The sequence below is a fragment of the Dama dama genome, chromosome 9 (genome assembly GCF_033118175.1).
Source record: "Dama dama isolate Ldn47 chromosome 9, ASM3311817v1, whole genome shotgun sequence".
In the NCBI taxonomy this organism is placed as follows: Eukaryota; Metazoa; Chordata; class Mammalia; order Artiodactyla; family Cervidae; genus Dama; species Dama dama.
This window is the reverse complement of record NC_083689.1, coordinates 22,460,935-22,474,031: the sequence shown is the minus strand read 5'-3', so window position 1 is coordinate 22,474,031 and position 13,097 is coordinate 22,460,935. Positions and strand designations below refer to the sequence as shown.

The 13,097-nt window shown below is 54.1% G+C and overlaps 1 protein-coding gene across 5 annotated transcripts in view; it reads right to left on the bottom strand.

Annotated features, from left to right (window-relative positions):
- The window catches only part of PTPRS (protein tyrosine phosphatase receptor type S), a 109,975-nt gene that overhangs the window by 56,338 nt on the left and 40,540 nt on the right, over nucleotides 1–13,097 (bottom strand). For all 5 annotated transcript variants that reach the window (XM_061150615.1, XM_061150614.1, XM_061150616.1 and 2 more), the window contains exons 2-4: nucleotides 8,865–9,059; nucleotides 2,243–2,388; nucleotides 1,537–1,678 (exon numbers count right to left, since the gene is read on the bottom strand). In XM_061150615.1, coding sequence (XP_061006598.1) covers nucleotides 1,537–1,678; nucleotides 2,243–2,388; nucleotides 8,865–8,955 — 379 coding nt within the window. In that variant the 5' untranslated portion in view covers nucleotides 8,956–9,059. The remainder of the gene's footprint in view (nucleotides 1–1,536; nucleotides 1,679–2,242; nucleotides 2,389–8,864; nucleotides 9,060–13,097) is intronic.

The window sequence follows — 13,097 nt, the reverse complement described above, 5'->3', positions numbered from 1 at the left end:
AATGAAACTATGGGGCCCCTTGTTTGAAAATTGCTAGGAATTTCCAGGCAGTAACAGATGAGGGCGGGCACACACCAGGGTCTGGGATCCAGTGGCCCTGTGGCCAACATGAAGGCTCCTCCAGGGGCTCCAAGCTGCTAGGGAGGACACTGTGTGACTCCCAACCTGGGAGCCACATGTGGGGACCACCTGCCCCCAATGGCTGGCTTTGACTTGTACTTTTTTTTCCTTCGGGCCACGTTGCTTACCAGGATCTTAGTTCCCTGACCAGGAATCAAACCTGTGCCCCCTACAGCTGAAGTGCAAAGTCTTAACCACCAGACTGCCAGGGAAATCCCGGGTGGCTTACACTTAGAGATCAGAGAGGGTTAGGGTGGCGCTGCAGCCAACAGGCAGAACCCACCCCACAGCTGCACAATGGCTGATGGTAGCTGTCCTGTCACAACCAGAACAACAGCAATGATGGCAATAATACCAGATGGGTAGCACCAACCAAATGTTTGTTCCCCACACGGCACCCTGCTGGTCCCTGACTTGTTTTGTCTACTTCTGTGCTTCATGTAACAATCCCTTGTGATGAACATCATCATTATTCCACTTTGGAGGTGAGGGAACTGCAGCTCAGAGAGGTTCATTAACTTGCCCAAGGTCACGAAGCTACAGAATGGCAGTGCCAGGATGTGAACCCAAGTTGCAGGCCCCTGCGTTAAATTAATCACCTTGCAAGGGAGAAGGCAGTCAGGAGCAGCTGGTGGGCAGGTGGGAGGCGGGTTTGCGGCAAGACTGTCTGAATGATGCTGTATTACAATAAGGAAGCCATTTCCTGGTGCCCCAGGTCCACCGAGGCCAGCAGGCAGTCCACAGGAAGGATCCATGGGAATGTGTGGGGAGGTGTGGCTAGCTGCTTCTGCCTAGCCAGCTGCTATTTCTCCTCTGTTTCTTTGGGGAGACCACCCCTTACTGACCCTGTCTACATGGGCTGACCCACCCTTGACTTCAGGGAAAACTCTGCCAATCAGAGTATTTCTTCCTCCAACCACAGTGACAAGCTCAGGGATGGTCATCTGACCCAAGGTGGGTCAATGAACAGTCCTGGGTCACTTAGTCATCTCTTTTGTGTACAGGCCCCAGAGTCTGGAGCTAATGGGGAGATCTCACTGAGAATACAGTTGATGGAGAGGAGAGCACCCAGAGTCAGAAGATGAACCCTGAGGACATGGTATGAGTTCCTGGATCCAGCTGAACCTGAAGCCGTATAATCCACAAACATTTTAATTACATGAACAAATGAATTCTCAGTTTGAGTTGGATGCACCTTTTGTACTAATCCCTTAACAGGCTGCTCTTCTTTTCTGCAAAGGCTCAATAAATTACTACCAGAAAGCTTTAACGCCCAGTGATATTATGGGCTAAAAAAAGGAGATCAAAGTCCCCCACAAGTGAAAATCCAAAGCAAGACTTCCATGGATCCCTTTGGTATCTGTCCCCAAAACCAGGCCCCAGGGCCTCCTCCACACACCCTGGGGAACCCAATACCTCGGAGGACAGTGAGCTTGGCGTGGACGGTGATCTCCCCGACTGAGTTCTGGGCCACACACTCATACACATTCTCATCTCGGGGTGTCCGGAGTGGCTGGATCCTCAGCACAGCCCCTGCACTCCCATCGAACTCGATCGTCTGTCGTGGGGAGGGGAGAAAGGTCAGGGTGAGGCTGGAGTCCCAGGGGTGACCAGGAGAGGACCTGGGGGCTATACACACATGTGTGTGTAGGCCCTGTATAGATACTGGAGGCAGAAAACTGGGTCTGTACGAATAAAGGGTATTGTGCGTACATGGGTTCGTGATACACGCACGTAAGTCTGGGGATAGGCATGCAAAGGCATGCTGGATGTGGAAATGTGTATGTCTGACCATGGACATGGGCACAGGGTTGCGAATTCCCTTCTGTGAGATAAAGGTCCAGAGAGGCACAGCATTGCTTGAGGCCACACAGCACAAAGGTGGCAGAATAAGTGAGCCTGGCATGGCCCTCACGGAGCACGTGTCAGGGTGCACCTGCCAGGGAGGTGGTGGAAGAAGAGAAGGGTCCCAGATGGGGAGGGAGCCAGCTCCATGTGGGAATGTTCCTGGGATGGCTTCTGTGGCTGAGCGGCCATGGCCCCACGGCGGGGGGGTGGTGGGGTGCGGGGGTGGGAGGGGGCTGGCCCTGGGCTGTCTCCCCTCCCTTCCCCGGCCACTCACCTCAAAGCGCTGTGAATTGACCTTCTTGCCCTTCTTGTTCCAGGTCACCCGTGGCTTGGGATCACCCGTGGCCTGACACACAAAGGAGGCCACGCCCCCCGACACTCCGATCTGGTCCTTGGGTTCTTTGATGAACCTGGGGGGCTCTGGGGAGAGAGAGGAAGAGGAGCTCTGGTGGGCCTCGGCATGTGATCAGGACCCCACAGTGCCAGGTAAACGTGCCCTCCAGCCCGCCTGGCCACAGAGGTACCACGTGGGCCCAACACGAGGGCTGCAGGGGAGGAAGGAGAGATGGTGCCACTGTTCACCCTCCATGGGGACCCCGGGGCCTGCCCAGCACCCCACCTCCCACACACACTCACACATAGACACAGCCTCATGTGTGCATACCCACTCAGATGTAGTGCCATAAAGGAAGGTGGGAGGGGAGACCCCTGAGACTCTAGGGTTCCCAAATTTAGCCCTCAGTAGTGACCAGCCAAACCCTGGAGGGTCCTTGGTCCTAAAAATGGCTTGGGAAGAGATAACTTGGTCTAATCCCCCAGTGGCACACATGGGGAAACTGAGGCACTGAACAGGGAAGCGGGGGGGTGGGGGGGTGACCAAGGGACCTGAGGTCAGAACCAGCGCTCGAACCCAAGACCCCAGCCTCTTCATCCATGGGAGGTGTCCAAACACCCTGGTTGGGGAACTAGTATCCCACAAGCTGTGCAGTGTAGCCCCTCTCAAAAAAAATTCTTCTGCCAGCAATGGGTGGGCAGAGCCACCATAATCCTTATTTCACACACAGGAAAAGTGAAGCAAGCCAACTGCCTGGACACACAGCCAGCCAAGGGCTGAGCAGGGATTTGAATGGGGCTGGTCCTGTGCCCACATCCTCTGTCCCTCATGATGATGTGATGTGCTAAAATCTCCCCAGGTAAGTCTCAAGTGGGAGTTAGGATGTCTTACACCTAGACAGCTTCAAGTCTGGACCTCACTCAGGCTTTGGCACCTGGTGAGAGCTCATTAACATTGTTCTCTTTTTTTATGGACTTTTCACAGTAACCTTTGAATCGCCCAAAGGTTCCTGGATTTCCAGCCACAATAAAGCTACAAGATATCCCATAAAATGAATTCAGCTGTTTCTGAGAGTTTTGCCAACAGACTTAAGGGCCTCAACGTGCTTAGGAAGTCCTAAAGGAAACAACTCATGTATCCAACAAAAGGGAATTATTAAATGAATACAGCTACACATGAAGTGGAATACTACGCAGCTGTAAAAAGGGACAAGGATACTTCTGTAATGAGCTACTAGGGAAGGAACGTAAGATACCACACAAAATGGACCAAAAATGCAGGGTAAAATGTGTAGTGAGTGTTATTTGTGTGATGAGAAAACTGAAAATGGGTAAAGTGTGTGTGTAAGTGTGTGTCTGTGTATAGAAACAACACCTGCCTCTCAGAGGAGACAGCAGGTAGCCAGACTCAGGGGAAGGGAGGCTTCACAGCCTGGTACCTTCTTTAGATTGAGAACTATTTGCAGATAAATTGCAATTATTATTTCTGTAAGGTTTGACTAGAAAGGTGAGTAGATTGAAGAAATATATTAAGTAAAAGTTTGGGATCTGAGGCACAGAGGATGAACAACTCCAGCTTAAGCAACAAGTAGGCCTCATAGGTTCATGTAGGAAGTTTTGGCTACTCAGGAGTGCCGAGAAGTTCAAGAAGACCTCAGGTTCCAAATCTGGGTGCCACAACCCCAATTTCTACCATCTGTGACTCAGGCCGGGCCTTGAACAAAATACAGAGTCCCTATTCCCGTGGCTTGACTGGCCTCACCTCCCTCGTTTCAGGCTGTGTTCCCACTGATACAACTCTGTGAGTCTACACTGGCCATCTCTCTGGAAAATCAGTAGACCCACTGTGTGCAGGCATGTGGGGCCTCCTTCAGCTCCTGTGTAGTCCACTGCGGAGGTGACTGTTCATCCCATTACAGAGAGGACTGTGCAGCTTGAGAGACGTTAATGAGCTTGTGCGAGTTCACACAGCTCAGACGTGTCAGCACCGGGGTTTGAACCTGGGTCTCCCTGACATCTTCTGTTCCTCTCACCCGCCAGGCCCAGAGCCTGACTGACATGCTTTTGCTGCTCCCTGCTAAGCAGCCCTGGGCTGGGCCTGCCCCTCCTCCTGGAACGGTGACTGGGGCCATATGCGTCCCCAGCCAAGGTCAGGGGGGGAAAGTCACTGCAGTTGGGTCAGGAATCTTGCTTCTGGGAAAAACCCTCCCTCGGGAGCTGCTGGAAGGAAGGGCAGAAGCCAGCTGCAAGGAAGGAAAAGCATCCAGCTGCCTGTTTACCACTCGGGGCCGGGGACACACCCCGAGGACCCTCCAATCCAGGGAACGAGACCCGATGAGAGCCTGCACTATCCTTCCTCCTCCTTGCATCTGGCAGCTTCAACCTCTGCTCGGCCAGCACCTCCCCCAGGGAGCCTTCTTGGATTACCGCTGGCTGGGTCAGGGCCGCCTCTGTCCCCATCCTTCCCTGGATGCCCCCCTCCATCACAGCCCCGATCACACTGGGCTGAAATAGTTGGTTCCATGCCACCTGGCAGGGTGGGTGTGAAATGAACCCCACTCCCAGGGACTCCCTCACCTCACCTCTCTGAACCCAGTGACACTTGAAAACCTGGGGCTTTGAACCCTGTGCAGGCATGTGTGCTAAGTTGCTTCAGTCATGTCTGACTCCTTGCAACCCCATGGACTGTAGCCCACCAGGCTCCTCCGTCCATGGGATTCTCCAGGCAAGAATACTAGAGTGGGTTGCCATGACCTCCTCCAGGGGACCTTCCCCACTCAGGGATCAAACCCACATCTCCTACGTCTTCTGCATTGACAGGTGGGTACTTTACCACTAACGCCACCTGGGAAGCACTTGAACCGTGATGTTTGCCAAATACTGAGTAATGAAGCTGCCCACTCGCTCCCTGGCTCCCCCTCTCTTCAGGGCAGACGCGCCTCAGCCTACGTCCAGGCAGCTCTGGGAGTCCAGCCAGCCCAGAAAAGCTTTCTCCGCCTGCTGCATCTCCCATTAGACTAATTCTTGTGGATGCTTAAAGTCTCTTATTTGGACAAGCCTCTCCTCCTCTTCTTGGCAAAGAGGCTCCAGACACAAGAAAGACGCTGGGGTATGGCTGCAGCTTCTGGCAAGCAAGCGTTCCTTTTGTGCTGGGCCTGTTCTCACACCAGCTCTATTCCGAGGCTCAGACAGGGTGACTGAATGGCCCCTGCTCACCCAGCTTGTGATGGGCAAGAGCTAAGATTCCAACCTGGTTCCATTTGGTTCCCAAAGCCTTGCACACTGTACACTTGATACCCAGGGTTGTGGGTTTTGGTGACAGACAGCACCCTGGGTGTTCCCATTTCTTAGATGAAGAGACTGAGGTTCAGAGTGGTGATGCCAACAGCACGGGGAGGTTGGGAAGGGCTTGGCTCGATTTCTGTTTTTCCATTTCAGGTTCTGCAGAGGAAAATCTGGTGCCAGAGGTAGAGGCCCACCTGCCCTCCCATCCCTCCCAATCCAGTCTGGGCCAGCCACACAGCGTCCTGGGAAGGTCCCACAGGACCAAGAGCTGTTTCTGGGGCAGAAACCGCTCCTCTTGGTGCTGGTGGTGGACATCCCAGCTGCCTGGCTGGGCTCTCTCCCGCTGACAGCCCCCACCCAAGTGGCTCCCTGAGGACCTGGGCTACTCCTTAAAGCTGGCAATGCCAATCATAGTGCCCACCCAGGTGTCAGGGCTCCTGCTAAACAGACCACCTCCTGGGGTCAAGATGCCCCAGCTTTGGAGATGGAGACCTGGGTTTGAGTCTAGGCTACTACCAATACCTATAGGGATATAGTAATAACAACTGCAGGGACTTCTCTGGGGGTCCAGTGGTTAAGACTCCACACTTTCAGTGTGGGCGGCATGGGTTCGATCCTCAGTCAGGGAACTAAGATCCCAGGAGCTGCATGGCCAAATAAATAAATATAAATAATCAGTAAGTGCAGGACTCACTGAGGGAGCACCCACTGAAGTAGCTTGGCTACATGCCTGGTGCTGATACCCTGGGTCACTCTCCCTGCATGGTTCGCCCTCTGCTCTGGTTCCCTCACCCCACCTCCGTCTGTCCTCCCTTGGCAGCCAGAGGGGACCTGTGAGTATCTGAGTCAGATCTTGCCCACTCATTCTGCCCATGGCCCTCTGGGTCTCCCATCTCCCAGGGAACAAAAACCCGTGTCTTCCAGTAGCCCACAAGACCCTGCACAACCTGCTGCACCCCCTCCTTCCTCTCCCCTTCACTCACTCTGCTCCAGACACACAGGCTTCCTTACTCCCTCCAACATGCCAGGCAGGGTCCTACCCCAGGGCCTTTTCACAGGCTATGCCCTCTGCTCAGGACACTTTCCACACTCTCCCAACATGAATGGGACACTCTCCTCAGCTCCTTTAGGACTCTGTTCAGATGCCATCTTCTTGGTGCAGCATAAAACCCTCTCAACCCATTTAAAATGCAGCCCCCCAACCCTCCACTCACAAGCTCATCTCCCTTTCTGTTTGTCTTGCTCCTAGGCGTGTCTACCATCCTGCACACTTGGGGTCTCTCCCTCATGAGATGATCAGCTCCAAAAGGGGGTGGGATATCTGGTTTGTCCCCAGGTCTAAACCAGTGCCTGGCACACAGCAGGTGCTTATTAAAAACCCACCAAATGAATGAGAGCACAGAAGCAGCCATAGTCCAACAACAGAGCTAGGATTTGAACCCGGGTCAGGAGAGTCTCCAGACTGTGATTTCCAGACTGTGGTGGAAATCACACCATAAACACTCTGTGGCCTCACTCTCCTCATCTGTAAATGGGAAGAATCTCAGCTCCATTCTGCCTGAGGCTGGTAACTGTCAGTGGCAAGATGTCAAAGTCACAGATTTATGACTTATTCCACTAGTGTATGTTAAATTAGTGGTTCTCATGTGGGGGTGCCATCAAGAAGATGGGGCTGGGGTGCTCCATATCCCACAGTGCCCAGGACACCCTCCCCCCAGAGAATGCTCTGGCCCCGATGTAAGCAGTACCAAGGGCAAAGGAGACCCTGAATTAACTAAAAATGCTCAGCACCCTCAGCCTGCCATTCCCACTATGAGGAATAAAGCCCAGAAGACACAGGCCCTAGAAGATGACTGGCCAGATCATGGCCCAGTTATGTGTGGCTGCTGACCCAGAGGCAATGTGGGGTGATGGGTACCTGGGCTCTGGCACCAGGCAGTCAGGCTGCTTCCTGGCTGTAATGTAAACTCACTGTGCCTCAGCTTCCCCATGTGTACAATGGGGATGGGGAAAACAGCATCCATCTCATTAGATGGTAGTGGTTGATCTGAATGGGTTAGGCATTTATTGTAAAACAATATGAAAACAAGAAAAAGCACAAATGTACAAAGCAGGTGTGTATGTCTCTGGTGTTCTCACCCAGGAACAATAATTATCATGCTCATGATAACCCAGGATTGTAGGCCTTCTATGTGTAGGCAGCATGCAGGGGTTATGGCATGTCCATGTCCTGGGAATGCTGGGAGGTGGATGATGCTGAGTCTCATTCAATCATGGTGGAAACAGCCACTGAGAGAGACTGACTCATTGGCCCAAGGTCATACAGCAGACTGACAGCAAAGTCAGGATTCAAATCCAGCCTAACACCAGATCCCAGTTTTTCTGCTGACTTGACAGTTAATGTCCCCATGGGCCTGAATAACACTCCTCTTCTTGCTTGGAGCATCCCAAGGACAGGGGAGCCTGGTGGGCTGCCGTCTATGGGGTCGCACAGAGTCGGACACGACTGAAGCGACTTAGCAGCAGCAGCAGCAGCAGCAGGCCCTGAGTAGTGAGACAGACCCTGAATGACACTCCTCTAGGCCTTTAGTTGTGAGACAGACCTTGCCACTGGGCCCAGGACCAACAAGTTACTTCCACAAACAGCCTAGCCCATCCCCAAACTACACCAAATTTTTTTTTTTTTAAACTCCAGGCCTTTCCATGTGATAACACCTTGACCAGTAATGCCCTTTCTATAGGCAAACTCCTACACACCCACAAAACCCCAGCTCCAATGCCCTTTCTCCCAAGAAGCCTCCCCAGGCTCCTCCTGGGAAGGTTTGATTGCTTGTGTGTCAATCAACTGGTCACTGGTGTTTCTAATTGTGGCAAGGGAAAGTGAACTCTGTGGCTTCTTCAGGAGTGACTTTAAGTAAGTCCCTGCCTCCTCCTTTAAGCCTTGGTTTCTCTGATCCAAAAATGGGGATGGTAATGAAGCTAGCTGGGTTCTAAGAGGTGGAGGGAGAGGAGGCAGATAAAGTCTGCATTTAGCACTGTTCTGGGTGCAGAGTCGATGCTTTGGAAACCCACATGGTCACCACTATTACTATGACTGCTTTTTGATACCATCCTTACAATCTGCCTCTGCATCTCACAGGACCCAGCGCAAAGCAAGCATTCTACTTGGCCTCGTTCACGGAGCACAGAGGCTCTGCTTGGCAAAAGCACGGGTCCCCAGGGAGAGGTGGGGACACGTGTTCACATGTGCACATGCAAACTCAGATGCCCACACTTACCTTCTGCAGCACAGCCTCCAATCAGCAGGACCACGAGGAGGCCCACAGGCCTGATCACAGACGCTACACCATGGCCCCAGGCAGGCGCCATGCTCAGCCGTGACCTGCAACCTTCGACCTCCACCTTGGAGGGGGGGATAGCCCCCCAGGTCCCTCACAGAGAGGCCTTGAGCCAAGCGTCAGACGGGGCAGCGTCTGCAGAGATAAACGAAGGGACTGTGAGAGGGGAGCAGCAATCCAGGGGGCCTTCGTGGGAGAGGCAGCTGGAGGATCACAGAGGGGCAGAGGAGAGTCATGGGGTTCGAGGATCATGGGGCGATGATGGGGCAGAAAGAGAGCACTGAGCCCCTATGATGAACAGAATGTTTGTGTTCCGCCCCCAACAAAATTACGATGTTGAAATCTAACCCTTCATGTGGATGGTATTAAAGATCTTTGGGAGGCGATCCGGTCATGTGGTGGAGCCCTCATGAATGGGATTAGTGCCCTTATAATGGGGCTTCCTGGGTGGTTCAGACAGTAGGAAATTTGCCTGCAATGTGGGAGACCCAGGTTCGATCCCTGGGTTCGAGAAGATCCCCTTGAGAAGGGAATGGTTACCCACTCCAGTATTCTTGCCTGGAGAATCCCATGGCTAGAGGAACCTGGTGGGCTACAGTCCATGGGGTCGCAAAGAGTCAGACACGACTGAGTGACTAACACTTTCAAAGGGACCCAGAGAGCTCCCTCACTACCCTCACCGTGAGGACACAGCTAGAAGAGGATCATCTATGAATCAGGAAGCGGGTTCTCACCAGACACTAGATCTGCCAGCATCTTGATCTTCGGCTTTCGGCCTCCAGAACCGTGAGAAATGAGAGTTGTTTATAATCCACTCAGTCTATGATATTTTTTATGTCAGCCTGATGGACAGAGACACCCCCACCCTGGCTGGGTCCTGATCCCACTTAAGCCTCAGCTCCAATGGAGCCCAGACCCCAGACCTTGGCTGAGCCTCCCGACCCCAGACTGAGCTCCCCACCCCCCAGGAGTCACTCTGAACATCCAATTCCTCCCCCTCCCAGGCTGAGCCTGTTGAAGGCCAAGGTTCCAGGTGGCACTGCCAATTGTCCCTACAACCAGGACCCTTTGGCCACCAGACGGATCCTCCCTCCCAAACATAACCTGCTGGTTCCTGCCCTGTTCTAACACCTATGGCTCCTGTGACCCCCAGAGGAAGCCATTCCTGCTGATCTCCTGCCCCCTCCCTCAGGAGGTGTGGCCACACAGCCCCAGCTCAACCCCACCTCCGAGCCTTTGAACCTACCACGTGCCCTGCTGGGAATGCTGTTCCCCCCAACCCCAACTGCTGCGTGACAGGTCTCAGTTCCACTGTCGCTGCCTCTGGAAGCCCTCCCTGCCTCTCATAGGTCAGCCCCCACCCCCATGCCACATCCCACGGCTTCAGAAGCGACTGAGCTCATCCTCCACGGCATTTATCCCAGTTTGCAAGTCAAATGTGAATGTGTATCACCAGTGTCTGTTTCTCCCACGGGAATTCAACCTCTGCTAAGGCAGAAGGGTCCTTCTCGGGACCCAAACCCTGGGACAGCCCCCTCCCCACTGCCCTCCCTAGCCAGGGCACAAGGGAGGGACAGGGAGAGGCCATGCCCTGGGTGGGCCCAGGCCATGGCCACAAGGATGGGTGCCACGTAATGATGAGGCGGCCCCCGTGATTCTGGCTCCCAAAATACCCAGTTGCGGTCACCTCGCCCAGCCCCAGGGGAAGGCTGGGCTGGTGGTGGCCGGGTCATGGTCCAGGGTGGAGAGTGGAGAAGTCAGGATGAGAAGAGTGGGGGCTGGGGGGCTCAACAGGCACACAGTTAGACCACAGTGAGACCAGACAGAGATGGGTTGCTTGCACACAGTCAGGTCACAGACAGACCTGGACACACAATCAGATCACAGACAGGGAGACCAGACACCATCACAGATGTATAGTCAGGTGACAGAGATGGGTCCACATGCATCAGTTCAGTTCAGTCGCTCAGTCGTGTCCGACTCTCCCTGTCCATCACCAACTCCCGGAGTTTGCTCAAATTCATGTCCATCAAGTCGGTGATGCCATCCAACCATCTCATCCTCTGTTGTCCCCTTCTCCTGCCCTCAATCTTTCCCAGCATCAGGGTCTTTTCTAATGAGTCAGTTCTTTGCATCAGGTGGCCAAAGTATTGGAGCTTCAACATTAGTCCTTCCAATGAACGTTCAGGATTGATTTCTTTCAGGATCAACTGGTTTGATATCCTTGTTAGTCCAAGGGACTCTCAAGAGTCTTCTCCAACACCACAGTTCAGAAGCATCAATTCTTCATAGTCAAGCCAATAACACAGGTACACGGACAGGCACAAAATCAGGCCCCAGACACAGGGTTGCAATGGGGCTGACAGCACATGTAAACAGTCAGATCAGAGGCAGACACAGGTCCACGTCAAGATCATAGATCCACAGCTAGGTGAGACACGTACACACAAGATCACAGTCACGTAGGCAATACACACACATAGCTGGGTTGTGGGCAAACATGAATATGGAGGCAGATGCAAGCTCCATGGGGCACGGCAGGTGAAAACACACAGCCCCCAGACTCGGATGTGGGCACTCAGTGGGGCGACAGAGACAGGCAGTCAGCAGACTGAGCTTGCACCCATCCAGACAATATACACCCAGAAACACACAGTCAGACCCCTCTCATCCACGTGTACACACACAGACAGGCACGCGCACAGTCAGACCACAGACACACACTGGGACCCAACTGGTCCGGGATGCGCAGATGGGGAAACGGAAGCCTGGAGCCAGCCACCTCCCCTGGCAATCCCTCTATAGGCCCTTTAAGAGCAAAAGTGGCTGCTGGGGACGGTGAAGGCCCTAGCTGGAGAAATGGCCCACAGCCAGCTGCGGCCAGGGTGACCACAGCAGCTGACGCCACCCACAGATGCACATAGGCTCAGCTCCATCTGGGGGACAGGGTGGGGCTCTGGCCCAGACCACTTGGATCGGCAGGTCAGGCCTGTACAGAGACTCAGGGAAACTGAGGCAGGAGAGCAACACAGACTACCAAGCCCAGGGTCGCCAGGTCCCCGGGCATGGGGGTAAGGTGGGGGTGACCTAGTTCCTATCTACTCACCTCCAATACAAGTTGGCATGGGCAGGGGTCACTGGCATGAAGGGGCCTGGCCACGATGCTTCCCCCGCCCCCCCATACCCCATGGGAGCCAAGGGCAGCCGCCTTCTAAACTGGGAGGCCCCTAATTACCCGCTGGGCCAACGCCTTCTCAATGACTGGGCAGGATGGGGCTGATCCAGGCACAGGCGGGGCCCGGCCATCAGCTCCTGACTCCCCCAAAGAGGCCAGTCCAGCCTGCTGGGCGTAGGGAGGACAGAGCACTGGGGGCTTTTAAGGCCTGGGGCAGGAATGGGGGTAGGAGAGGATCAGACAGAACACAGAAGGTTCCAAGTTCCAGGTCTCTCAGGCCCCCACCCTCCTTGAAGGATCTTGCTATAGCAAAGCCCCTGGCTCTCCCCCTCCTCTGGCTTCCCGCAAGACCCGGGTGTGGGGGTCTTCTACAAGGGGTCAGGGGAGAAGATAAACAAATCCTATCAGCTCTGCCTTCAAAGTCTAGTCTGAGTCGGTCTACTTCTTACCCTTTTTTCTGTCTCTATCTGGTCCAGTCCCATCACTGCTCACCTGGACCGATGCTGTCATCACCTGCCATGTCTCCTGCACTGTCTGTCCTCCCCTCAAAGCCAGAGGGCGCCAGTGAGCACCCGTCAGGTCCCATGCCCCTTCCTTTGAGGGTAAAAGTCCAAGTCCTCCCCACCACTCACAAGGCCCTGCAGGACCTCCTCCACCCACCCGCCCCACTCACTCTGCTCCAGCCACAGGGGCCCCCCAGCACAGTTCCTCCAACACATCTGCCCCAGGACCTTTGCATGTGCTATGCCCACTGCCTGGACCTTACTACCTCCAGATTTAATGTTAATATGAACCCACCTTCCAATGCAAGAGATGTAAGCCATGTGGGTTCAATCCCTGGGTCGGGAAGATCCCCCAGAGGAGGGCATGGCAACCCACTCCAGTACTCTTGCCTGGAGAATCCCATGGACAGAGAAGTCTGGTGGGCTACAATCCATGGAGTTGCAAAGACTCAGATACAACTGAAGTGACTTACCATGCACACCCATGTGATTCCT